The sequence below is a fragment of the Microtus pennsylvanicus genome, chromosome 10 (genome assembly GCF_037038515.1).
Source record: "Microtus pennsylvanicus isolate mMicPen1 chromosome 10, mMicPen1.hap1, whole genome shotgun sequence".
NCBI lineage: Eukaryota > Metazoa > Chordata > Mammalia > Rodentia > Cricetidae > Microtus > Microtus pennsylvanicus.
In genome coordinates, this window is record NC_134588.1 from 27,030,150 (window position 1) to 27,057,895 (window position 27,746).

At 40.7% G+C, this 27,746-nt stretch overlaps 1 protein-coding gene across 2 annotated transcripts; it reads left to right on the top strand.

Annotated features, from left to right (window-relative positions):
• Nucks1 (nuclear casein kinase and cyclin dependent kinase substrate 1) lies at positions 1 to 27,673 on the top strand. Of its 2 annotated transcripts, none has more exons than XM_075987872.1 (7): positions 1 to 145; positions 10,852 to 10,901; positions 13,752 to 13,857; positions 16,315 to 16,370; positions 20,458 to 20,610; positions 21,182 to 21,331; positions 22,542 to 27,673. In XM_075987872.1, the coding sequence occupies exons 1-7, from the start codon at positions 129 to 131 to the stop codon at positions 22,739 to 22,741; spliced, it is 732 nt and encodes a 243-aa protein (XP_075843987.1). In that variant the 5' UTR covers positions 1 to 128; the 3' UTR covers positions 22,742 to 27,673. The 2 variants fall into 2 exon arrangements, with proteins under 2 accessions (XP_075843987.1, XP_075843988.1); XM_075987873.1 differs by having other exon boundaries at positions 21,185 to 21,331.
• The last annotated feature ends 73 nt before the right edge of the window (positions 27,674 to 27,746 follow it).

Genomic DNA, 27,746 nt, shown 5'->3' on the forward strand with positions numbered 1-27,746 from the left:
GAAGCCAGCACCTCGGGCCTCGGCAGCAGCGGCCCCGCCGGCCGGAGCGGGGGGGTGGGGCGCCGAGTGCGCGGGGAGGGGGGTCCCGATCCTCGGCTCCTTGACTCGGTCGCGCCTCGACAGCGAACATGTCTCGGCCTGTCAGGTCAGTGTGGAGTCCCAGGCCCGGGGCGGGGTGGACGGGACGAGCGGCAAAGGAGCAGGGCCTGCAGTCGTGCTCCCGACGACCACACGCGGCTTTCTCTGGGGGTTCGCGCGCGCCCCGGCGCGTGGGGTGCTCGGCGGCGCGCGGGGTGGCGGGGGCGCGCCCGTGCTCGCCGCCTCCACCCCCCTCCCGGGCCCGGGGCTAGTTCGAGGCCGCCCGGCCCGCCGCTCTGGCCCTGGCCCTAGAGCTGACGCGACGCGCGGTCGGCTCTTCGGTAGGCCGCAGCCCTTGGGCCCGACCCGAGCCTGCTGCCGAGCCGGGGCCCGCCACGCGCGATCCCGTCCTTCCGAGGCTCGCGGGCAGCCTAGCGCCTTGGCGAGCGGGTTGCCTGTGCCCCGCTGCCCGGCCCCGCCTCCGTCCTCGGGGTCGCGGCAGGCCCCGCCTCCCAGCCCGGCTTGGGCGGGACCCACGTTTTCTTTTCCCCTTGGGGTGAAAGTGAGTTTTGACTCTAAACCCCGAAAAATAAGGGCCGCTGCTTCCCCCCTCCCCTTCCACGTATGAGCTCCGGACGAGTTAACCCCAAGTTTTCTTTTCCCCGTCTGTAAATGCCCTTCCTCCGGGGACGTGCGCGTTAACCGCGCGACCCAAATCCCGTGTGGTTCTCGTTCCCCCTCACCCGCGTACACGTCTCGGATATGTCTGTAACCCTCTCTCTTCCCGAGTGACGTTAATCGTAATGTTCCGCTAGCCGTCAGACTTTGATTACCATGGTTTTAAGAAGTTTTTAATTTCCTCTCTCGGTGGGCTCTCCTTTAATGTCTTCCAGGGCTGTTTGTACGGGAATGTGCCTTGGGTGGAGGGGTGTGGCTTGGTCCAATCTGTTGAGGCCTGGGGGGGGGGGACAGAGAGAGGGGGGAGAAGGAGAGAGGGAGGGAAGAATAGAGGACAGAGACCGAAGTCAATACCTGTTACACGTAAAGGAGTGTTTCCTAAATAGGTAAAGATTTAGTTCTTGAGGATTTTTACAGCTGTCAGTCTCCGTCATTCCAAGTTTCGATATCAGGAGTCTCTTAGTGTCAGAGGTTTGGATCTGACAGCGGTTTGGTACCCCACCATTGTGTCTCCCGATGCGGTGATCTCCTGTCACCTGGTCGTTCGGGACTGCATACTCCCTCCTCGTGCGGGGTGGAAAGGCTGAGAATGAGTTACCCACCTGCTTGCTTTTTTCCAGTTTGTTTCAACCCACACCTTCAAATTACCATGTCTTCTGTGAGTTTGCTGCTGTTTAGGCAAGTAGTATATGGCTCTTTCAGATTATAGTGAGTACTTTGGGGACATCCTAACTGATGAAAAATTGTACGTAGTCCAGGGGTTAGGAAGAAAGTGAGGTAAACTCGTTGTGGGAGTGAGGGCTGACTGGCAGCTTAACTGGGACCTCAATAAAAGTGAGGTCTAGTTGGGGCTAGAACTTGGGATGCTTTGTTTTTTCTTTTTGCCAAACAGGTGTATTTATTTATTTATGGGAGTGGAGGGGAGGTTCTCACTGTATAGCCTTGGCAAGCATGGAACTCTGTAGAGCAGGCTGGTTTCAGACTCAGATCTGAGACACCACCTGTCCCTACTAGGACAGATGTCTGGGTGGCTATTGAAAGTGAAATTAGGTAAAGATCCCTGGAATGAAAGCTTCATTTTCCTATTCACACTGTGCTGCAGATGGAGTGGAGCGGGAGCTGTGTATTTTAACAGCAAACAACTCCTGAGGGCAGTGGAGCTCAGCAAAAATGACCCCTTATTCCTCAAAACAACAGTATTGCTGGGTGGTGGCTGCACAAGCCTTTAATCCCAGCACTGGGAGGCAGAGGCAGGTGAATCTCTGAGTTCCAGGTCAGGCTCCAAAGCTACAGAGAAACCCTGTCTCGGAAAAAAGGGGGGGTATTGTTTTTTAAAAGGTTTTTTTGTTTGTTTGTTTGGTTTTGGTCTTTTACTTCAAGGGAAGGGAAAAAATAGGTGGTAAAGTTGATAGTAGTAGGTTTCATTTTATCAAAGTGACTTACAGAACCATTTTATAGGTAACAGTCCTGGTCATTTTTCCACCTCCATAGTGACCACGTCATCTTCTGTTTGGTGTATAGTATGCTACCAGTGTTCATTAAATTAAAGAACATAGCATAAGTCTTTTTTTATCTTTTATTTTAACTTTCAGAGTGCTTTCATGACTCTGGAACCTTGAAAAGAAAGAAGAAAAATGTTGCTTATAAAAGATGAGAACTGTCCCAGCATGGTGACACATACCTTTAATCCCAGCACTTGAGACAGAAGCAGGTAGCAGGGTCTAGGCTAATCAGGGCTATACAGTGAGATCCTGTCTTTAAAAAAGAAGGGGGCTGGAGAGATGGCTCAGGGGTTAAGAGCACTGGCTTCCTCTTCCACACATGGCAGGCAGCTCCTCTACTGTCTGTAACTACTGTTGCAGGGGACCTGACACCCCACACAGACATATATGCAGGCAAAACACATAAAAAATAAATCTTTATTAAAAAATAAAAAATGAGGAGGCTCAGAGTTACTGGTTCATCCAGTTTTCTTGATCTAGCATAGTAAGTGTACTTTCTGTGAACTGAAGTCACTCAGATCAGCACTTAGGCCTCCATTGTAACATAGCTGATTTATTGCTCTTAAAAAAATACTCAACTTTAAATTTTTTTAGAAATTGTATTTACTTCAGTATATGTGTTGATATACATACTACCTGTCTGATTGAGGTCAGAGGACAACTTGTGGAAATATTTCCATTCTTGTGGGTTCTGGGTTTGAACCTAGTCTTGGCACACGTACCTTTAGCCTCTGAGCTCTCTCATTGGCCCTGTTTTTGTTTTAATTTTTCCCTCTGAGATGGTGTGTGTGTGTGTGTACACGTGTGCAAAGAGGTCAAAAGCAGACATCTTGCCCCAAAGCTATAGAGAAACCCTGTCTTAGAACCCCTTCCCAAATAAAAAGACATTTTGTGTTTTCCATCACTCTTTGAGGTAGGGTCTCTTCCAGAGATGCTCACGTTTTCTAAATTGATTAGACAGTAAGCACTGGGACCCTTCAGTCTCTGCCTCCTTGGAGCTGGAGCTGCAGGCATGCTCTGGGACACCTGGCTTAGTATGTGAGCGATGGCATTCAAATTCCTGTCTCATGATTGTATCAGCAAGCCCTCCTAACCACCAAGGCGTACTACTGAGTGTTTTGTTGTTGTTTTGTTTTTTTTGAACTGGAGTCTTAAATAGCTCCAGGCCAGCCTCAGACTTGTTGTGTTGTAGCTGAAGATGACCACAAATCTTGCCCTTAACCTCCCAAATGCTGGCACATTTGGTTTTGAGTTTTGTTGTTGTATTCTCTACACCACCACCCTCCACCCCACCCCACCCCTGCACACATCTTTGCCATTACTTAAATGAAAAAGTATAGTCTCAGATGATTGGTGGTGGTGGTACACACCTTTAATTCCAGCACTTGGGAGGCAGAGGCAGGCAGATCTCAGTGAGTTTGAAGCCAGCCTGGTCAACAAAGCGGGACAGCCAGGACTGTTATACAGAGAAACCCTGTCACGAAAAATCAGAAAAGAAAAAAAGAAAAGAATGTAGGCTCTTACAAATTGATAGGATGTTACTTTTATTTGTAGTTTGATTAAAATTAAGTTTTTCAGGAGTGCTGTCTTTTCAAAAAATTGAGATGTCTGAATTCTAAAATTTAATATTTTTTTCTTAGCAAGAAAGTAGTTTAAAGAAAACTCTAGTTAAAGGTTAAATTTGGAAATTGGAGAAATTTTAGAATTTAGCAAGTAAGTACAAGGATGTGCTTAAATTTAGTGCCCCATTAAATGTGCTTCTAGATGAACCTGTTTTCCTTGTGTTTTTGGTTCTTTTCTTCTAGATGTATAAGTGCCTATGAATAAGAAATGTGACTTTAAAGAAATTTGTATCTATAGACTTAAATTTTTAAGGCATCAGGAAAGTCTTATAAACTAAATGTGTAGGTATACTTATGCTTGTCATTCTAGCACTTGAGAAACAAAGCAGGAATTTGAAAAGTCCAAGGCCTGGCTGGTCTGCATAATGACTTCATTTAATACCCCCCTCACCTTACCCCACAAGATGGTCTCCCTATGTAGTCCTGGTTAGCCTGGAACTCAGAGAGCCACGTGCCTCTGCTAGGATTAAAGGCAGGCACCATGCCCTGCCTAAGAGTGGCACATGTTCTTAACTGCTGAGCCATCTCTCTAGTCTGAGAGACAAATTTTTTAAAATGTGAATTACAAGACAAATTTATACCGTTTGGTTTTCTACTGCTCAGTTACACCTTTTACACCCAAATGTATGCTCTTAAAATGTTGAGTTTACTGTTTTCTGACAGTCTTGTGTTATAACTTAATATGTAGTCAAGGATGGCCTTGGGTTTCTGTTTCTTCTTCCTGGGGTTACAAACCTGATGCCAGGCCTAATTGATACAGTGCTAAGGTTTGAACACAGCTTTGTGCATTCTGGGCAGGCACTCTACCATCTGAGCTGTCCCCAGCCCTGATTTTACTTTTAGATGAACAATTAATTTATGCACTAAAAAGTTCACTGATTTAAGTAAACTCTTTGCTTTTTTGTTTCCTTAAATGAGACAGACATAGCTTACTGGTAGTGTGCTTGGCTAGCATGCACAAAGTTCTAAATTCTACCCCAGCATCATAGAAGGGAAACATAAAAGGTTTATTAGAGCAAAAGAATTCTGTGAAAATGCTGAGTTTTTATTTTAGCAAGAGTTTTCAGTTTCACATCAAGATCTTGGAAGATGGAGAAATCCAAACCCAAACAGAATGTCTCAGACGGATGGGCAATTGTCGTAATTTCTCTGGTCTTGGCCTGTCATCATGTTCTTCTTTTTTTTCCCCCGAGAGGCGAGGGGCTGTTTTATTCTTTGACATAGGTGAAGACTGGCTTGGAAGATATCTGCAGAAGATGGGATGTTGGGAGAAATAGAATATGTTGAAACTGTGTGAAGAAAGTCATTAGAATTAGAGTGTGAAACTCACTGTAGGAAGGAGCAGAGACAACTGAAATGTTGGATTGTGTTAACATAAAGTAGAATTAGTAGAGGAAGGTGTAGCCTTTATTATTCCCTCTCTATCTTTTTTTTTTTAAGATTTATTTGTTTATTAAGCACACAATGTACTTCTGGCAAGGAAGGCACCAGTCTTGTTGCAGATGGTTGTGAGCAACATGTGGTTGCTGGGAATTGAACTCAGGACCTCTGGAAGAGCAGCCAGTGCTCTTAACCTCTGAGCCATCTCCAGCCACCCCCCCTCTATCTTTTATGAACCACATTGTCATATTTACTGTGGGCATTACAGGACAGACTTTATCTTTTATTTGGAGGAAATCAACTAGAGCAACAAGAAGGTTCTTGAGATACATTATGAGTGAGTGTTAAAACCATAGTGTTTAGGGGCTGGCTGGGCATGGAGATGAGGCACACACTTTTAATCCTAACACTGGGGAGACGGAGGCAGGCAGATAACTGAGTTTGGATTCAGCCTGGTCGACATAGGGAGTTGCAACAGAGGGGCAATTTAGAGACTGTCTTAAGACCAACCAAACCAAAACAGTATTTACTTTGAAGGAAAAAAAATGAGGTTAGCTAAATGTTAAGGGCTACTCTCAGGAGGAAGGGATAGGGTTAGACAAGGTAATTAAAGTATGTAGAACTACATGACCTAGTCAGTAGATGGTAAAGGCAGATTTGGACTCCCTGTGAAGAACCATTTAATAAATGGAATTTTACCATGGAGATTATGAGTGGATCCTAGTTCTCTTGGGATTTTATTGACAAGATTCAAGGCTGGATAAGATTGTTTAGAATTCAGTATAACAGAATCTGCTGAGTATTGCTGTGTCTTCCTATCACTACTATCAAAATCTGATAGGTCTTTTATTATTTTAAGGACAGGGTCTCTTATAGCCCAGGCTGTCTTGGAACTTGCTATGTAGACCAGGCTAGCTGAGGCCTGCCTCTGCACCCCCCACCACACACACACCATGCTGGGATTAAGGGCATGTGTAACCACATCTGGCTAACAGTGTTTAAACTTTAAGAAGCTTGCTATCTCAAATGAAAAATATTTTGAGTCAGGTTTGAAGGTGTGCTCCAGATTTTCTGCACATAGGAGGCTTAGAGTAGAAAGAACACCAATTTTAGACCGAAATAGGAAGGGTTGAAAAGCAACCTCAGGGATTAAGAGCACTTGCTGTTCTTCCAGAGGACTCTGCTGCCTAAACCACCCAAAACACCAGCACTAGGGGAGTAAACACCCAGACCTCCTGGTCTCTTCCTTGAGCACCTGCACACATGTGACATTTACTTACACAAAATACCACTTTTGTGGTCATAGGTTATAAACAGAGTTGTTCTTCTAAAGGTAAAAACAAAAATCTGGAAGTGTCTCTCTCTGCAGTCTGCTTTCCCCACACGCGCAGTAGCTCTTGAACTACTTTGGTAGAATTCCAATTGAAATGTGTGTATGTTATAATCAACATTGTACAAGAATGTGGATGCCTGGGAGATAGATTGTGAACTTACGTGTGTTAGATAAAGTACAGTTTTCTTTATTATTTTCTATTTGCTGTTTTTCTTTTAAAATGCTGTTTATGGGGGGCTGGAGAGATGGCTCAGCGGTTAAGAGCATTGCCTGCTCTTCCAAAGGTCCTGAGTTCAATTCCCAGCAACCACATGGTGACTCACAACCATCTGTAATGAGGTCTGGTGCCCTCTTCTGGCCTTCAGGCATACACACAGACAGAATATTGTATACATAATAAATATATTTAAAAAAATAAAATAAAATGCTGTTTATGCACCAATAAATGAGTCCAAGGCCCAGTAACAAAGGTTTGTGGCCTATAAGTTAGTGTTGCTCTGCAGCATCTCATTCATCATGAGTGTTGGACCTGCTAGAACTGAAGTTACAAGTGGTAGTGAGCCACCTGACTCAGTGCTGTTGATTGCCGAGCCACTTCTCCAATCCCCAGAAAAGTCAGGCTTTATAATAATAATTAACTTTGGGATAGAAGTAGCAGTGAGATCAACCATTGGTTGAACTGTAGATTATTTAAAAGTCTCTTAGACTTAATTTTAAAAATGGCTGTGTTGTCCATGGTATAGTTTTCCTTACACAGATTTCAGGCAGATATGCAGACTTGTTACAAAACATTAAATTCTAATTGGCATCGTGGTATACAATTTTAATTCCAGCTCTTGGGAGGCAGAGGTAATGGATCTCTGAGTTCAAGGCCAGCCTGCTCTACTTAGTGAGTTTTGGAGCTACATAGTGAGCTATCTCAACAGAAAACAGAGCTAAATTGTTTGTTTTTTGCCTGAGTGTATGTCTGTAAGGCTGTCAGACCCCTGGAACTGGAGTTACAAACAGTTGTGAACTGCCCTATGGGTGCTGGGAATTGAACTTGGGTCCTCTAGGAAGAGCAGCCAGTACTCCTAACCATTGAGTGGCCTCATTCCATTTTCTTAATGTAAAATTAAGGGGGTTAAGTGAAATAATTTCAAAGCTTGGTAATCTCTAACTCTGAAACAATGTACTCCTTCATTCTTCAGAGAGAAGAATACTTTTTCTTAGAGCAGACAAAAGATATTCTTGGCATGTGAAACTAGCATTCTTGTTCTTTAAAATAATTATTACAAGTATTTATTTGTGTGGGTGTGCATGTGTTCTGTTGTGTTTATGGAGGCCAGAGGACAACCATGGAAGCAGTTCTTCTTTTCCACCTTGCTGGTCCTAGAGATTGACAAGTACCTTTACCCATTTTTACCAGCCCTCAACATGCTTTCACTGTTCAATAGAAAGAAATTGAATTATAATTGAAATCCCATTGGTTTTGAGTGGGGGTGTTGAGGCAGCATCTTATGTAGCTCAGGCTGGCCTTCAACTCCCCTGTGTAGCTGAAAATAATTGCCTGATTATTCTCCTGCCTTTGGCTCCCAAATGCTGAGATTACAAATTTGTACCACCATCACTTTTAAAATCCTATTACCTACTACTAGACACTGAGCCATGTCTCCCGTCTAGTAGTTTGTATTCCTCCTATTTTACAGTTGAAAAACATGGTCAGTGAGGGGGAATCCCTTACTCGAGGACATAGAACTGCTTTGTGGCAGAACCCTGATTCAGTTTAGTTCAGTCATCTGAGCTGTGTTGAATTATGTTGTATTTGCTTACGTTTCTGGTAGTTACTGTCCACTTGAAATTTAAATAACAGTTTAAGTCTAGGGCTCTCTGCAGCTCAGTCCACCTCAGACTCTTGACCTTCCTGCCTTTGCTTCTTAGGGGCTGAGGTGAGGGTGTGTAGCACCCATTTCTGGCTGTAGTAGGATTTTGACAAGACTTTTGTTTTGGCTAGGAATAAATAGAACATTGCATGACCTTGTGTTTTAGTAATCCTCCTCTTAAATGTTTGGCTTCAGCTTGCTGTTTGACAAGAACAAGTTCATTAAAAACATATTTTAGCCCTAGTACAACAAGCATCCAGGTAGACTTCTCAAGTTCCTTATATAGAATGCTGTATATGACCTGTGCACATTCCCCTACATACGTCAAAGTCAGCTCCAGATTTTATAGTTTTTCGTGGAACAAAGCAGAAGACAGAATTCCATTGGTTAGGTATGATGGTACCCATCTGTAATTGGAAAAGGGGCAGCAGGAGGAGTCTGAGTTTGAAGTCAGCTTTTGTTGCATAGTGAGATTCCTGTCTCAAAACAAAAAACAAACACCCAAGTTAGGCATCCTCACAGCTATCTAACTCCATTTCCTAGGAATCTGAGAACTGTTCTCTCTGGGTACCAGAACACATGCGGTATGCATGCACATACATAGATAATGTACACATACATTTTTTTTAAAAATCCCTTTTTTATTAAGATTTATTTATTATGTATATAATGTTCTCCCTGCATATGCATCTGCACGCCAGTAGAGGGCACCAGGTCTCATTATAGATGGTTGTGAGTTCCTATGTGGTTGCTGGGATTGAACTCAGGTACTCTGGAAGAACATCCAGTGTTCCTAACCTGAGCCATTCTCCAGCCCCATCTTTTTTTAAACATCTTTGATGACAGTAAAAAAAAAATTTCTTCTAAGGCTTAATCTTATCATAATTTGGGAGCATTATAACATAACTATATCTTAAAAACTGGAGCTGGAGAGATGGCTCAGAGATTAAGAGCACTAGCTGCTCTTCAATGGGTCATGAGTTCAATTTCCAGCAACCACATGGTGTCTTACAACCATCTACAATGGGATCTGGTGCCCTCTTCTGGCATTCAGGCAAACATGTGGACAGAGCACTGTATATATAATAAATAATTTTTTTAAAAAAATATTTTTTTGCACCAGGCAGTAGTGGCGCTCTCCTTTAATCCTAACACTCGGGCAGAGAGGAGTGGATCTCTGTGAGTTTGAGGCCAGCCTGGTCTACAGAGAGAGTTCCAGGACAGGTCCCAAAGCTACAGAGAAACCCTGTCTTGGGGGTGGGTGGGGGAGAACAACACTTTTTCCTAGCAGTAATTTTGCTTTATCAAGTATAAATATTATGCATATAACAGTAAAAATAAAACACACGTGCACACACCTCCCTTCCCCCCAAAAAGAGGGTATGACTTTAATCCTGGCATTTAGGAAGCAGGAGCAGGTGGATCTCTGAATTATAGGCCAGCCTGGTCTACAGAATGAGTTCTAGGACAACCAGGACTACACAACGAAGCTGTGTCTCAAAAACCAAGAATTAAAAATAGCAGCCAGGCATGGTGTCAAATACCTTTAATCCTAGTGCTGGGGAGGCAGAGGCAAGAGAATCTCTTGAGTTAGAGGACAGCCTTGTCTATGTAAGCAAGTTCCAGAACAGCCAGGACTGTATAATACAGAAGCGGGGAGGGAGCTAAAATAACACTTAAAATTTTCACCCACGAATATATATGTATTGTAGGCAACTTTTCTCTCACACCAACCACTCCCCAAAATCACCGCACACAGACTTAACATTTGTTTTTAACTAGCTTTTGTGACTTAACTGATTTCTATTAATCTGTGTGCTGTCCCAGGGCTCGCTTACCTCATGAATGTTCTTTCCATGCTGCTTCTCTGCATCTTTGGTGATTCCTCACACTCCACCCTTGTACCCAGCATCCTAGTCTGGTTCTCCTGCCCAATCCCTTCCTGCATGGATATAACCAGTGAGAGTAATACATATTTACAGTGTACAAGATTGTTTCCGCATCAGTGTATAATAGATGTATATGGAATGTCTGTATAATGAACATGTGTGGTGAGTGGCCCTGGTTTCCTGTTCTGTTCTTGGGAAGGTAGGAAGTGTAAAGCTTGGGAAGAACAGTGTTTAAGCTGTCACTGAGGTAAGTAAGTGGTAGAAGTTAGAGAGTTGGTTTTGTCTGTTTGTTTGGATTTCTGTTATTGATGTTTTGAGGCAGGGTCTCACAGAGTTTGCCTGGCTTCAAATTCATATAGATCTGCCTGCCTTTCTCTCCCAAGAACTAGAATTAAAGGCATGCATCCCTGGCCTGAGAACTACTGTTTGTAAAACTAAAATGTGTATTCTGGTGTCTTAGAAGTCATACTTTTTTTTTAAATTACCTATATTTGTCTTTTTCTGCAGAAATAGAAAGGTCGTGGATTACTCACAGTTTCAGGAATCAGATGATGCAGGTATGTTTGTATTTCTACAGTCTTGCTGTACTGACCGAACTGTCAGTTTATGTGCGTTCTATCATGCTTTAAAGGTCTCTTATTTAAATAAAAGCACCCAGTGATCTGTGTCAAAACAACGTGAACTTGCCCATTTTCCTGGAGATAAGGTCTGTTATTGTCCTTGAACTCAAATGCTCTTACCTCACAATTGTAGGGTTGAAGGTGTGTGCCACTATGCCTGGCGCTTAGCTTTTTCTGTAAATCATTGAAATAAACACCTGATTTTTTTTCTTATCTGGTTTTAGAATCCAAAGGTTAAATGTCCAGTAATTTGCAGTGTTTGTTTATATAAAATACCCACTGTTAGCTAAGCCCAGTAGTATGAGCAGATAGTCCAGCTATTTAGGAACCTGAGACAGAGCACACAGAGCACATGAACCCAGAAATTCTAGACCAACTGTGATATTGCAAGACCCTGATTCAAAAACAAGAAAATTGTGCTATTGTTGCAATTATTATCACAGTAAAATCTGTGCCTAAGAATTTATGCTGTTTGTATAATGAAGTTAGATGGATCTTTTTATTACCTTATTTTACTTGAATATTTTATTTTGTGTTTTGAGTGTTTGCCTGTGTTTGCGCCTGTGCACCAACTGTGTGCCATCCTGATCAGATCCTGAAACTGAACTTATTGCCATTTTAGCTGCTGTATGGGTGCTGGAAGACCAACCAGTGCCTTTAATAATGTACCCTTTAGGAAGGCTTGGAAGATATGTAGAAGAATTAAAAACTATATAATATATATATATAATTCTGTCTCTGAAGTAATACCAAAATCAATTACTTGTGCTACTTGCCAGGAACTGTTCTAAATGTATATATTTATTTAATAGGTTGTTTTTTGGAGCAATACTGTTTGGTATTTTCTGTTTCATTTTACAGCTAAGGTAACTGAAGCATAGTTGATACTTATGTCCCTTAGTTGACATGTAGCTGTTTTGACCTTTTTCTTTTTGATTTTCATCTTTTTAAAATGTAGTTAAGGAACAGCAATATATGATTCAGCAGGCAAAGACAACTTGAATTTGATCTCCAGAATACAAATGGTGGAAGGAGAGAACCAGTTCCCGCAAGTTGTCCTTTCTTGTACATGCACAACCTGGCAGGCATGCCCACACACACTATAAATGTTTGGTGGTTTTTTGTTTTGTTCTTTTAATGTGGTAGAGGGGTCATTTTTGATTTTTCAAGACAGGTTTCTCTGTGTAGTCTTGGCTGTTCTGGAATTCACTCTGTAGACCAGGCTCACCTCAAACTCACAGAGATCTGCCTGCCTCTGCTTCCTGAGTGCTGCGATTAAAGGCATGTAGGCATAGGCATGCTTGATGTTGTTTTTGTTTTGTTATTTTTAAAAAGCAGAAGATGGTACACTAGTTAAAAATATACTGCTGTTGCAGAGGACCTGAGTTCAGTTCTCAACATCCATTAGCTCATATGCACATAACCACATACAAACAGCATTACACATACAGCCTACACAAGCACATAATTAAAATAAATATTGCTGATAATGGTTAGGATATTCTGCTAAGGAATTCATAATGAATCCAGCAACTTAAGAATTGCTGAAGTCCCAGAAGACTAAAGTTTTAGGTATCCAGGGTATATTATATATTTGTTATTTCAGTTTAAGAATAATTTGCTTGATCACAACATTATGTTATGATTGTAGATCTTAGATTCTTTTTAAGATGTTTATAATAAAACTATTACTATAATTTTAAGTAATTATGAAGATGTTGAAACATGGGGAAATCATAAACTAAATGGAAATGATATTAAATGACAAGCTATGGTGTAACTGTATAAGGTGTGTATATAAGAACTAGATAATATGTGAAATGGGATTAAAATAGTTTTCAGTTGTGTGTATGTGTGTGTGATATGTATGTATGAGTGTGGGCACAAAGGAAGAGCAGGAGAAAACTTTTGGGAGTGAGTTCTCTCCTACCGTGGCTTCCAGGTATCTAAATCAGGTTTCAGGCTTATGCAGCCAAGTGCTTTTAAGTTCTAAGCCATCTTGCTGGCCCTCTTTTAATTATTTGTTTTTGTGGTACTGGAGAAATAGATCTCAGCCTCCTGCATGTTAGATAATAAATATTTCTAGCTTTGGTGGTTTTTTGTTTTGTTCTTTTAATGTGGTAGAGGGGTCATTTTTGATTTTTCAAGACAGGGTTTCTCTGCAACTTTGGAGCCTGTTCTGGAACTCGCCTGTAGACCAGGCTAGCCTTGAACTCACAGTCACAGAGATCCACCTGCCTCTGCCTCCCAAGTGCTGAGATTAAAGGGGGTGCACTATTACCACTTGGCAAAGCCCCAATTTTTTTATTTTATTTTTTGAGACAAGGTTTCTCTGTAGCTTTGGTACCTGTCCTGGAACTAGCTCTTGTAAACCAGGCTGGTCTTGAACTCACAAGAGATCCACCTGCCTCTGCCTCCCAAGTGCTGGAACTAAAGGCATGCACTACTACCGCCCAAAAGCCCCGATTTTTTAAGAGTACTTTTTGTTTGTTTGTTTTGCCTTCATGTACATCTGTGTACCACATGCATGCCTGGTGTTTGTAGAGGCCAGAAGAGGGCATTAGATCCTCTGGAACTAGAGTTGTGGGGCCCTATATGGGTGCTGGGAGTCAAACTAGTATGTGCTCTTAACCACTGAGCCATCTCTAACTCCCCTTCTCCCTTTAATTAAAGAAACCATGAGGGAAATCGGGTCCCATTTATTTAAATAGCATGAGGAGTAATGTGTGATTTCAGCATGTAAACATCATAATCTAATTAACCATATTTGAAAAATTGCTTGTTTAGATGAAGATTATGGAAGAGATTCAGGCCCTCCTGCTAAGAAAATTCGGTCATCTCCCCGCGAAGCTAAAAATAAAAGGCGATCTGGAAAGAATTCACAAGAAGACAGGTAGGAGGCATCATTGTTTTTATCTTCCTAGTTACAGTGTCAGAGCTCCAAAATGAAGGCAATCTGTGAGCTCTAACTGGGTGAAGCTTCTATATGCAGTCTGTGTTCATACCGTGTAGGCCATGCTTCTAGGCTTGTGGGTCAGTCTTTTCTCCAGAAGAAACTTGGTCTGAACAGGAAGTGATCTCCATCCAGGAAATCTTTTTTTTTTTTTTTGTGCCGCTTCCTCAAATTTAAGAGCATGAGCCAAAAGAATGTTTTAAGTTTGTAATTTGTTATCTAAAGTTGGTATTGACACTTCATTGTGGTGATCAATAGCAGAACCATAACTTTACCTTGTGGAATTCTAAGCATTGAACTCTGTTAAATTTTACTCTCAAGATGAGTCTTTATTGTTCAAGTAATCATTTTAGATACTTTGCCTCTCCTTTTAATTTTTTAATTATTTTTTCTTGTGCTAAGAATGGATCCCAGGACCTTACTTGTGCTGGGTGAACATTCTGCAACTGAGCTATTCATCTTCAAACTTTTCCCCTTAGTTTTACAAATGTGTTCACATAAATTGCAATTTAACCGTAACATAACTACATTGAGAAAAGGATGATAGAATTTTTCTCCTGGTTTTCAAAGTGAACACACACATTTCTTAGTATATTTAAGACTTTAAGACTTGATGAGGATGGTGGTGATGAACTTTAAGACATGATGATGAAGAAGGAGAAGAAAGAATATTAGTGTCAGGCTGTATTGTGCTTTATGTACATTGTCAGTTCTCATAACACTTCTACCAGGAGGTTAACAAGCAAATTGACCAGCAGATTTTGGAACCATACCTGGTGGAAACTCCACTTTTAACCATCAGTCCATGGAGGCTGGAGAAATGACTCAGTGGTTAAGAGCACTGGCTGTTCTTCTGGAATACCCACTGTCCATTCCCGGTATCCACATAGCAGCTCGTTATTGTATGTAATCCTAGGTTCAGGGGATCCAATGACATCTTCTGGTCTTGATGGCCACCAGGCACACATTTGGTGCACAAACAAGTGCAGACAAAGTATCCATACACATATTTAAAAAAAAATAAAAACTCTTAGGATATTAAACGCCAGGCAGTGGTGGTGCACGCCTTTAATTCCAGCACTTGGGAGGCAGAGGCAGGAGGTAGATCTCATAGTTCGAGGCCAGCCTGGAGTGGGTTCCAGGATAGGCTGTAAAGCTACACAAAGAAACCCTGTCTGAAAAAAGAATATTAATATAAATGTATTCATTTACCAAATAGTTTTTGTTTGTTTATATACCTAACTTCTAATGTTTTTAGTAGAAAATTACAGAGATGTAGTTTTGAGAAAATAATTCAGTATTATGCCTTTAAGAGACAAACGTCTCTATCTCTCTTTTTTTTTTTTAAATCATATTCACTTACAGTTTTCCTTAAATGTGAACCATTTGTGTGCATTATCTTATCAGTGTCTATATCTGGCCTAAAGTTTTTCTTTGTTTTTTGGTCAGGGGCAGGCAGGATCTCAAGAGTGTAACTCAGGCTAGCCTTTAGGTTGATCTTAAACCTATAACTCAGTGTCTTGTTGAGTTTTCTATTCATTTGTACTTAAAAATTGAGTTTTGGCGGCCTGGAGAGATGGCATACTGGTTAAGAGCACTGAATAATCTTCCCGAGTACCGGCGTTCAATTCCCCATACCCACATGGCAGTTCATAACTGTCTATAACTCAAGTTTCAGGGAACCCAACACCCATGGCAAAACACCAGTGTACATAAAATAGAAATAAATGAAAAAAAATTTAAAAAATTGAGCTTTTCCTTGACTTTGCTCATTGAAATTGCCAGCGAAAAATCATACACTTGATCATAAGTTAGATTTATAAACTTTCCTTCATTGTCTTTTGTTTCTGAATTTTGTTTGTTGTGGCCCTGGGAATGATTAGACTGGGAGCCTTGCTAGACCTTTGGGCTTTTTGTTTGTTCAAGATACTTACTCCCTTTCTGGTTGAGTCTTGACTCAGTTTATTTTTCCATGAGGAGTACAATCATACCTATTCACTAGCATCCCTGAAGATAATAATGAAGCAGTTTCATTCCTTAGCATCTGTGTTTGAACGTTTTGGTTTTTTCTGAGACAGGATTTCTCTGTTTAACAAGCTGTGGGTGTCCTAGAACTCACCCTGTAGATCATGCTGGCTATGAACTCAGAGATCCTCCTGCCTCTGCCAACCAAGTGCTGGGATCAAAGCTGTGTACCACTACACCCAGCTTAGGGTCCTGTTCTTTAGTTCAGGCAGACCTAAAACAGACTACGTAGCCTACGATGGGTGGGAACTGATTGATGTCAGTCCTCTTGTCTGAACATCCTTACTACTAGAATTATAAGTGTAGCCACTCTGCCCATTGATCTTTGATCTAAGTCTTAACAAGTATTTTCTTTTTGTTTTTTCCTTACAGTGAAGACTCAGAAGAAAAAGATGTGAAGACTAAGAAGGACGATTCTCACTCAGCAGGTAAACTATGTTTACTGCAGTAGGAATAATTTACATACTCTTTATTTATTAAGAAGTTTTGGGGACCAGGCAGTGGTGGTGCACGCCTTTAATTCCAGCAATCAGGAGGTAGAGGCAGGCGGATCTCTGAGTTCAAGTACTGGAATTATAAGACCGTTTCTATCTTCACCCAGGTAAACCTTACTCTCCATCTTTACTGCTTTTTTAAGTATCTACAGGTTATTTTCATGCAAAATTGAGGTTAAAACCTTTTTATTTTGGAGGCTTTCGAGATGGCACAGTGGCTAAGAGCACTAGCTGCTCTTCCAGGGGACCAGGGTTCAATTCCCAACACCTACATTGGTACCTTACATCTGTCCATGACTCCAGTTCCAGGAAACCTGACACCCTCATACAGACATACATGTAGGCAAAACACCAATTCACATAAAAAAATAAAATGAAACTATCTTTAAAAATATTTTACTTAGTTGTTTGAAACAGGGTTTCACTATGTGAACGTGGCTGTTCTGGAACTCATTATTTGAGGCTGGCCTCAAACTCTTAAGAGATACAACTGCCTCTGTTTCTTCAATGCTGGGATTAAAGGTATGTGCCCAGCTGCTGTGTACTTTTATAGGAATAAAGAAATTACAGCAAATTAAGTAAACGCTATTTGAAATAATAGCCATAGAAAAAATATTCTGTAAAATTTTTTAATTAAAAGAATTAATATGAACCAAGTATGGTGGAATATGCCTTTGATACCAGCATCCCAGATGCTGAGACAGGAGAATTGCTGTGAAGTACAAAGCAGCCAGGTGCATAAGAAGATCTTGTCAAAAAATGATAGAAAGACGAGAGATGGCTCAGCAGTTATATAGTGTGCTGGCTGCTTTTACAGAGAACCTGAGTTCCGTTCCCAGCACTTATGTCTCGTGGCTTACAGTTTTCTATATTCCTTATTGCTTCTGGCTACTTTAATTTTAACCAGTATGCCTCCTTTGTCTTCTTGAATGTCCCTTTTCATGACTGCTGTTGAAGAAAAGTATGAAAGGTAGACAACAGTCTGCTAAATTAACTATTGACATGTTTTGCCTTCCCTACTACTTAAATTGTACTATCTGTATTAAATAATGTAATGTGCTTTGGCATTCATTTGCTTTGTGAGCCCTAATTTAAATTTCTTTATTAAGATTTTTAATACTTCCAAAATGCATGACTCTGTACTTGTATTAAGCACAACTCTTTCCAGCTTGGTTTAGTTTAGGCTCTGCCATAGTCAACTTTATTCTCTAATTGTCCCTAGATGAGATCTGGCACTAGAAATAGTAATATTGACCACAAAGGGGAGAGCCTTACAAGGCCCCAACCATAGTTGAGGAACTCTTTGATAGTTAATAGTTACTAGAAATTGGCCACTGGTAGGTTGTCCATGGTCTATTAGAAAGCCTCACACCCATTCATATATTTCATGTATGAGTAGCACTTATGGTCTTACTGGTTTATTAACACATGCACACCATAAAATTAGGACAGATATGTGTTGTGAGTGAACCAGGGGAGGTAGAGTTGAGTAGTAGGGAATAGATAGGACCAAATGCATCTCATGTATATTTTTATTCTCAAAGAATAAATAAAAGGTGCTATGTTTTGGGGTTTTTTGTTTTTAGTATTTCTAGACAAGATTTCTTTGTGTAGCCTTGGCTGTCAGGTGCCACACTGCCTGGACTCTTTTTTTTCTTCCCAGAAGAAAAACATGGGCCATGCAAGGCTTCAGGAACTGTTTTAGAAGAAGTATGACAGCTAAACCTTTAGGGAAGCCTAAAAGTTCAGTAAAGAGCTGTAAGTAGAGACCGGCAAAATCAAACTTAGTCTAGAGCTGGTAGGCAAGCAACTTGGCCTTTAATTACCTGACTAAATAACTATTGATGAAACAGTTTATTGTAGTATATGAGAATAATTTTTATAAGCTTGGCCTTGGATCTTTAGCCAACTCATCTAAATGTACTTCTAAAAATTTTCCCCTGCCTGTCTCTAAATTGAAAAGGTCACCCAATCCATTGTAAGGAGGAGTAATTTAGCATTGTTGTTTATGTGTTTTTTATCTTAGGATAGAGATAATTGGAAGGCCTCCTTACCACTTCTTTTTTTTAATATTTATTTATTTATTATATATACAATATTCTGTCTGTGTGTATGCCTGCTGGCCAGAAGAGGGCACCAGACCCCATTACAGATGTTTGTGAGCCACCATGTGGTTGCTGGGAATTGAACTCAGGACCTTTGGAAGAGCAGGCAATGCTCTTAACCTCTGAGCCATCTCTCCAGCCCCCCACTTCTATTTTAAAATTTTTTTTTCTCACTTTGGCTTCTAAAAATCAGTAAACATAGGTTAGCATGTAACTGATAATTTTAGGATTAAACAATTAGAAATTTAAGTGTTCATAGTTTAATTCAGCTTTGTAGTTTTAAAAAAACTACATGCCGCCGGGCGGTGGTGGCGCACGCCTTTAATCTCAGCACTGGGGAGGCAGAGGCAGGCGGATCTCTGAGTTCGAGGCCAGCCTGGTCTACAAGAGCTAGTTCCAGGACAGGAACCAAAAGCCACGGAGAAACCCTGTCTTGAAAAATCAAAACAAAAAACTACATGCCTTATGCCAGGCATGATGATAAAAGCCGACAGGTCTCTGTAGTTTTGAGACCACCCAGGGCTTTATATATCAAAAGTACATTTAAAGTTTATTTTTAACATTAGCACTCTATATTTTGCGGGATTATTTTCTTTTTAGCTCCTTTATTGATTCTTTGAGGTTTCATATCATGCATCCCAATTCCTTTCACCTCCCAGTCCCTCTATATCCTCCTCTCATCCCTGCAATGCCCCTCAATGAAAATATAAAACAGCAACAAACCCCTTTGCTTCTCTTTCTTTCTTGCCTTGCCAACATATCCTCATTTGTTCTGGTGTCGTTGGAGGTCTCAATCTGCACATAGTATGGCCTTTTGTCTGTTGTGGGAGAAGGCTATTTGTTGGTTCCCAGCTGCTCAGCCCCAAATAATCAACAGACACTATGTTACTTAAAACACTGCTTGGCCTGTTAGCTCTATCTTCTTAATGACTAGCTCTTACATATTAATTTAATTCATTTTCATTAATTTGTGTATTGCCATGAGGCTGTGGCTTACTGGGAAAAGTTCTGTCTATCTCTGGGGCTATATGGCTTTCTCTCTCTGACTCTACCTCCTTTCTCCCAGCATTCAGTTTAGTTTTTCCCCACCTACCTAAGTTCTGCTCTATCAACAGGCCGAGGCAGTTACTTTATTAGCCCCAAGTGATATTCACAGCATACAGAGGGGAATCCCACATCATTTGTCCTATCAGCTTTACTAGCCAATGTTCATTGCAATGAGTCATTGTCTGGTTCAAGATGATTTCTAATACACCATCACCACTGGGTCCTAACCAGAACTTCTCTTAGACTTCCTATGGCTGCATCAACTCTTAAAGATCCTGTGGGTATTCTGCAGGACCAGTCCCTTCACCTACTTCAGCAGGTCTGCGGGCGAGGGGTGGGGAGTAGATGTTAGGGTGGGCTAACCCAAGGTCCAGCTGTGGGCCTGGGTGGTAGCTGAGCTGGTCAATCCAGGTCACTGAGGCCACTAGCCTCAGGTGAGGGGACAGAAGTCCACTCCCCTTTATCTGTGCCCTCAGTTTCAGTTCACCCTTAGAGGAGTGCAGCCATCTCTCCTGATTGCAGGGGCCAGCTCTCATAGGGTCAATAAAGGGCTGAGCTGACTCATGGTCTTTTGATTTCATCTCCAATGAATCCTAAGGCCCACTGAGGTGACACAGGACACAGATCCCAGCTACACAGACCCAAACATAGCCCTCAGTAACAACTTGGGACCAGACGACCTCTGCCTCTGGGTGGAAGCAGTGGCAAATGCTGGGATTAAAGGCGTGTGCCACCAGCTGGCTACTTTAAGGAATTTTTTTAAGGATGGGTTTTATTCCTTTCTGAATGAAGTTAAGCTGCTGTTGTATCCTCTGTACGCAGATGTGAAATATTTTGATTGTTGTATCACAGTAACTTTTATATTGCAGATGACAGTGAAGATGAAAAAGATGATCATAAAAATGTACGCCAGCAACGACAGGCAGCATCCAAAGCAGCTTCTAAGCAGCGAGAGATGCTCTTGGAAGATGTTGGCAGTGAGGAAGAGCCAGAAGATGACGATGAGACACCTTTCCAGGAGAGTATGTACAGTTACCCACTGTTTAGTTGTTTGTCTAGGCAGGCTCTCCTGTAGCCCATGTTGACCTCAGTTGTGTAGCTGAGGATGACCTTGAACTAACTGATCTGCCTGCACTACCTCTCCCAGTTTTATGGAGAAGTGAGGCTCTAACCCAGGGCTTTGTGCACGCTAGGCAAGTACTCAGTCAATTGAGCTTCATCTCCAGTTTCGGTACTTATTTGCAATTGTAGATTATTTTGATATTTTTTGAGATACTAAATGTTTGCATCCAGTCCCTTGCATCAGGCAGATGCTACCTGTTAAAAGATAGAACTGTGCAGCTGGGTGTGATGGAACATACCTTTTACCCAGTAAATCTATCCAATCCTGAATCAAAAGGATTTTTTTTCCTACTCTAAGATATTTGTGTCCATACCATACCTATCCATTCTACAGTGGGCCAAGGACAGCTCCAGCCAAGTTGGTATTATAACTCCTTGTTGAATCCAGTCTTTCTCAGCACTCTTTCCCTTTGTTCACTTGGAAGGATGTGTACATTTAAGTTGGACGTTGAAATTCTTCTTTCCTCTCAGAAGATTCTGGCAGCGATGAAGATTTCCTAATGGAAGACGATGACGATAGTGATTATGGCAGTTCAAAAAAGAAAAACAAAAAGATGGTTAAGAAGTCCAAACCTGAGAGAAAAGAAAAGAAAATGCCCAAACCTAGACTAAAGGCTACAGGTGAGGCCCATGAAAGTAGAAACACATTTCTGCCTTTAAAATTTTTAAGGACTAAACTTTCTCAACACAGATTCTTCATTAGGCCTCAGCATTGGCCTTGTATTTGATAGAAACCCAAAGGGCTTTTACCTGTGTCTTTGGTCCCTTCAAGACTACTGGAGAGATGGCTTGGTGATTAAGGTGATGACTGGTTTTCCAGAGAAGCTAAGTTCAGTTCTGCAGCAACATCGTGAGGCTAATAGCTACCTGTGACCCCAGCTGCCACTGCTGGCTACTTTAGGCACCTGCACACATGTGCATACCTATACACAGGAAAACACATACACAATTAAAAATAATAAATCTTGAAAAAAATAAAAAGAATGGGCTGACAAAATGGATCAGTGATTAAGAGCACTGACTGTTCTTCCAGAGGACTTGGGATCAATTCCCAGCACTCACATGGCAGCTCACAACTGTCTGTAACCCTCATATTGGCATGCTACAAAGTACCAGTGTGCATAAAAATGAATATTCAAAAGAAGAAAAAAAGCCTGTGAGCTAGGCTGTCAGGCATAGTGTTCCTCACTGTGCTCATAGTGCTGACTGCTTTGAGGTTGGTCCCAGCAGTTAGGGAAGGCTCTCTGTTCTGGCAGGGTAAAATAATGCTGACAGAAACAAAACCACTGTTGATAATAAGGATTTATCTTCTGAGTTTTCAAGGGTTCTGCCAGGTACTTTCCTAGTTAGAGCTAGTTTGTTAAATTAGAAGTCTAGATTTGCTTTATTCTGGCAGACATAATTTGTGAATTTCTTGTTTTAAACTTTTCATACTATAGAGGATGATGGAAGTCCAAAAACTATTTGGTTCCAGTTTCTGCTCTGAATGTTATATTATCCTCTTTAGGAGTAATATATTTTTCTCTACAAACTCTGTTTCTTAGTGAGGTGGGATTATTTTTTATACTTACAGACTTTTTGTAGCTGTTTTTAATACTTTCCTTACTTTTATTTTGTGTGCATTGGTGTGTTTGCCTGCATGCATATGTGTGTGAAGGTGTTGTGTTGTTGGAGTTATAAGCAGTTTAAGTCTTTATGAGGGTGCTGGGAATTGAAAACCGCTGAGCCATCTCTCTCTCTCTCCCTCTCTCTCTCTTTGTAGCTCCTGTAGCTGATTTTTTTCAAAGGCATTTTTTTCTCTGTCTCCAAATTGTTACTTTCTGTATTTCAGTGACGCCAAGTCCAGTGAAAGGCAAAGGAAAAGTGGGTCGCCCCACAGCTTCAAAGGCATCAAAGGATAAAACTCCTTCTCCCAAAGAAGAGGATGAGGAAGCAGAAAGCCCTCCAGAAAAGAAGACTTCTGCAAGCCCCCCACTTGAGAAGTCTGGAGATGAAGGGTCTGAAGATGAAGCCCCATCTGGGGAAGATTAAAAGTGATGTTTGGGGAGAGATTTTATTCAAAAAACAAAAAAAGGAAACCTACGTAGGACACCATTTGGGCTGTGGCTTGACTCATGGGCTTTCAGTGCTATTTCATTTGTCTAAAATACTGTTTCTTTCTATAGCTATCTATCTCTATATTTATCTCACTCTCAAAACCATTGTATGTTGAAATGTTTAAGTTGCCATTTTGTCTAATGGTCTTTTTTCTTTGCCAATCCCTTCCTCCCCTTCTCCCAATGAAAGCCATGTCAATCACTGGGTTGACTGCTTCATCTTTGTATTTTTAATGGAGGTTAAGAATCCCACGGCTGTAAAGCAGTAAGATTTGAGATGGATGCTATGGAAACTTTGCTTTTTGCTAAAGAATAGCAACTTAAATAGTAATCAAAAAAAACTAGAAAGGTTTTAGTTGAAAATTATTGTTCTTTCTTTTCCTGTACTTTTGACAGACCAGTTATCATTTAACATGAGCTTACATGTCTAAACTGTACGTGTCAAAGAATCATGACTCTAAACTTAACTGATGAGGCAGTTGGGAGGTGAACATGAATTCTGGGCTGTTAACTCAGACTACTCACATTATCTCCTGGGTGTGGAGGGAATACGCTTCCTGGAGCTTTTCTGGAAATGTGGGCTTTCTTATTTTGTACTATGTTATTCTCAAAGAGACTCAAGAGCCAGTGGTTCATTTGTCTCAATAACAGTCCTTTTTAAAAATGGGCCACCAGAAGCCAAAATCATTTTTAATTTCATATTTCATTCATGTTTTCATTGATTGGTGATATATATATATCCTGTTTTTTGGATAGAGTTTTACCAATGATCAGAAAATTAAAGATTCTCTAGAATTTGGATGACAAGATTAGTGTGCACCTCACGGAGCATTTCTTCACAGGCTGATGATGTTAGAGTTTTAAGCAAATAAAGTTTTGAGTTAATGTGAAGCTCAGATACAAAGGATTGAGATTCATCTTTTATAAATACAGGTAATTGAAGTTCTTTTATGTTATAAATGTGTTTTCAAGGGCCCATGAGCCTTGTTGGTTTTGTTTGGGGATAGAATTGATTTCCTTTGATATTAAATCTTTTCTTCATAGTAGCATACTATGATATACATCTCACAACTTTGTCCTGCTACTTCAGAATCTTGCAGTTCAACCGTGGAATACTGTTTTCATTACTGACAGCATGGGAGTGTGTGTTAAATGCTGCTTCCGTCCTGTGGAATTGTTTTACTACTTGTTCTGATCCCTCTTTTCTGTTCGTGTTTCTCACAGCAAGAGCCTGAGCCTCAACAGGATGAGTGAACTGTATTTTAGGGTGCCGACGTGCCACTGATAACAGTCTAGACACTTTAACAGAGCGTCAGGACATAGATCTCCACAGTCAGATCCCATGCACCAATAGAAGAAAAATTTAGGGGTCCTATTACGCTACTAAATTAAAGATTTAGTGGAATTAATTTCTGTATATTTTTCTGCACTTAAGCTAAATTTGCTCCTTCAGTATTCTGCTTTTGTGTTTTTTAAGTGACATGTTTGTCTCAGACAATGTCATTTTCTTATAGGTATTCTTAGGACAAAGGGTTATTTAAGAAATATTTTTACTCGGGTTTTTAAGACACTTTAAAGAACATTCTTAGATCTGCTTTAAAATAAATAAAATAAATAAATAAAACACCCAGTGGCAGAGAGTCATTTCAACCCTGCACTGTTAATAAATGAGTATTAAATATGGCCAAAAATAGAGACTTGAACATAAACAGTTGCATTATTGTATTGTGTAATGGAGTAGTTGTGAGCTGTGTAGTGAGGTATTACAGATAATCTGTTTGCTTTAGTGGGCTTGCTCAGGTACCCATCCTTAAGCAAAGAGGAGACTCACCATCGTTTCCACCAGGCATCTCTCCCTTTTAGGGGTTTACAACTCAGTCTTACATTCCTAGTGATATTTGGGCTTTTCTTAGGTTATGTTTCATGAAAATTTGTGGATAGGGTCTCTTTCAACTTTAGCCTCAATTTTTAAAGTCTCTTTAGTATATTAATCTGCACTAACATCTTTGATTTTATCTACCTATAATTGAGAAACAATACTGTCTTGTAGATTACTTGTGTTTGTTGGGCTTCTTGTTTAGCTAATTAATTAGATTGAAAAGTATATTTTCTAATCACAGGCTGATTAGGTTGATTGGTTCTCAAGTAAGCACACAGGCGCTAAATGACCTTTGCTTTCACTGTTTTAGTTTGTAACACTGGTCTTCCTTCAAATCATGCATGCAAATAGGAAGACATTTAATGTGACTCAACTGGAAGCAGGTGCTTAGCAGTTAGGTCTAATACAGACATCTGGATAGGTCACAGCTATAAGCCCTTAATGACTGGCCCTTTGCATCTCCGTGGCTTACTGTCTGTCCTCCTTTTTTTTTTTTCTCTCTCTCTCTCCCCTGTGTGCCTATAGTAAGGTGGCAATGTATTCACTGTCTTGCTTTGCAGTGCTCAGGAAATGGGGATGTTCATTTGAAGGTGCTTGTCTGTTACCTAACCTCTTCTGGGTTTACCTCCAACAGATTACAGCAGCTCTGCTGACTAACACTACATTCTAGTTCTCTTGAGGCTCTTTTTAAAGCCTTTCTCTTTCGCAACCAGAAATGGTAGCCTCTGTCTCACCCAGTGGTACTTACTGCTGCTTTTAACCCTCCACCTCAAATAGATTTGGAGAGGGGACCCAAAGGATATATTTTAAATACCTCCCACTCAGAATTAACCTTAAAAACTAATGGTAGGATATTTCTTCTAGAGTGGTAAGAGAATCCTCTACAAATGCCTTTTCTTTAGAAAACAAAACACAGCATTTTGTGTACCCCAGGCTGCTTCATTTAAACTCCTATTTTTTTGTTTGTTTTTTCAGAACAAGTTTTATTTCAATTTTCTATTTGGTACTGTTTCAAATATCATTTTCTTCCAGATAACCAATCAGTAATGGATTTTGAGGTTATAATCTAGTAAGATTTTTAATAGCTAAGCTTAACTTTTTCTTTTAAGTATGGTTTTACTATGTAGCCTGGCTGGGAGACCTCCTACCCCTTCCACTCTCAACACTGCTGGGAATAATGCCACCGTGACAGGTGACACTTTTTTAAGATAGGTTTTTATTTTTATGAACATGCAGGTGACGAGTGGACTTTTGGCCTACAGGTTGAGAGAGGAGAATCATGTAAACAAACTCAGGTTTAGGGCTGCTACAAGAGCAGAATTTAGAAGCAACAGAAAGCCTTGTTGGTGTTGTAGAGTGAGTGCCTGTTAGAACAGTTCTCTTTACCTGTAGCATCAGAAGCTACACAACAAAAGTTCCCGCCTGTGAATGGGTAGGAAAAAATCCAAGGTAGGCTCCTCATGGTATGTAGATAGAGGTCAAAACAAGCAGTGCAGGCTTCCTGCTAGGGGGTAGGGAAAGTTAAAGCCACTGGTTGCTCTTGAGGTTGGAGTATTGTCACTTTTTCCCTCTGGAGGAAGCTGCTAAGTTACTTGATAATGGGGAGTTCGTTGTTTTTTGAGTATCGGGATGTCAAGCTGTCAGTAGCCATGTTCCTATTTCACTCTCATTTTCCTTTTGTCTTAGAGAACAAAATACATGATTCTGAATATCAAATCCATGCATTATACTTTTGTTTAAAGCCTAATTAACAGTGGTGCTGATTGTAATAACCACTATGGGGAGGGGTCCCATATGCCTATCTGTTGCCATGCCAATGAGTAACTGAACCAGTGACATCTGTTTGAGCATGCTCTATATGGCTGTAGAGCACCACAGTTGTGCAGACACTTTGTATATTGGGTGAGGGAGGGTTTTCTAGATTTGGGGGGAGGGTAAATTGGATTTTTTTTTTCTTCCTTTTTTGGTGGGGTGGGGAGTATAGTACTCAGTCATGCCCTAAAAATAACATGTATAAAATCCTGAAGTGTGTGGGTGTGGGTATGTGTGAGTGTGTGTTTGTAAATGTCTAGCAATTAAATCTTTATCTTCTAGAAGTTAGTGAATTTTTTTCCTTTTTTCTCTGGAAGTATTTGTTACAAGGTCTGTAAATAAGAGCTCTACATAGTCAGTTTACCACGAACATGTTGCAGCATACATGCTTCATTCCTGCAAGGCATGACTTGCCAGGTTACGCAGCAGCCACAATCTCAGTAATTGTTTGCCTTGATTCATCTATTAGACTTCATTTGCCAGTTCTAAAAACTCCCAGTCTTCCTCGATATTAGTCCTTAATCTTTCATGTTCTGAGCAGGAAGGGTCAGAGAACTAGCCTATCTTAGGCTGTGGGCTGAGAGCCAGGCATCCTTTTGTTTTCATGTTGCAGTGTGGCTAGACATATGATCAGACATCAGAGGGTTGGGCATTCTTGCAATACCTTAGCAGTGCTGAAATAGGCAGCATGGTACTAAGGAAGTTAAAGTGTGAATGTAACCACTTTATTTAAAGTTTTTTCTTTAATTTAAATTAAAGTTGAAGTGAACATGTTTTTGTTGACCATATTTGTGAATTTCAGATGCAACATGCATTGGTAGAATCATGTGATGGTCTAATGTGATTCTTCATTTTCACATCTCTCAGTCTGTATGTATCTACATAAACAAAAAGAAACTCTTGCTTTGCTCTGATTGGAGGATTTCCAGGACTGCTGTCTTCTGAACTTTGTTTAAGTGCGTGTATCCTTTGCTTGTATTTTGTATTAAAAAAAAAAAAGAAAGGAAAAAAAAAGGAAAAGAATCCTTATTGTTGAGCATGTTGGCATTGTCCCCTTTATTTTTTTTCTCTTTTGGGGGACATATGAAGCAAGTTATTTTCTGTATCTTTTTCTTTTATAAACCTTTTGGTTTGTTTTGTTTTAAAATGGCTTTATAAAAGGGCTTTTGTAACCCAGATGTGTGCTCTGTGTGCTTCTTGAGATATTCAAAGCAAATACACTGCCTCTTGTGCAGCAGTTACCTTGGCC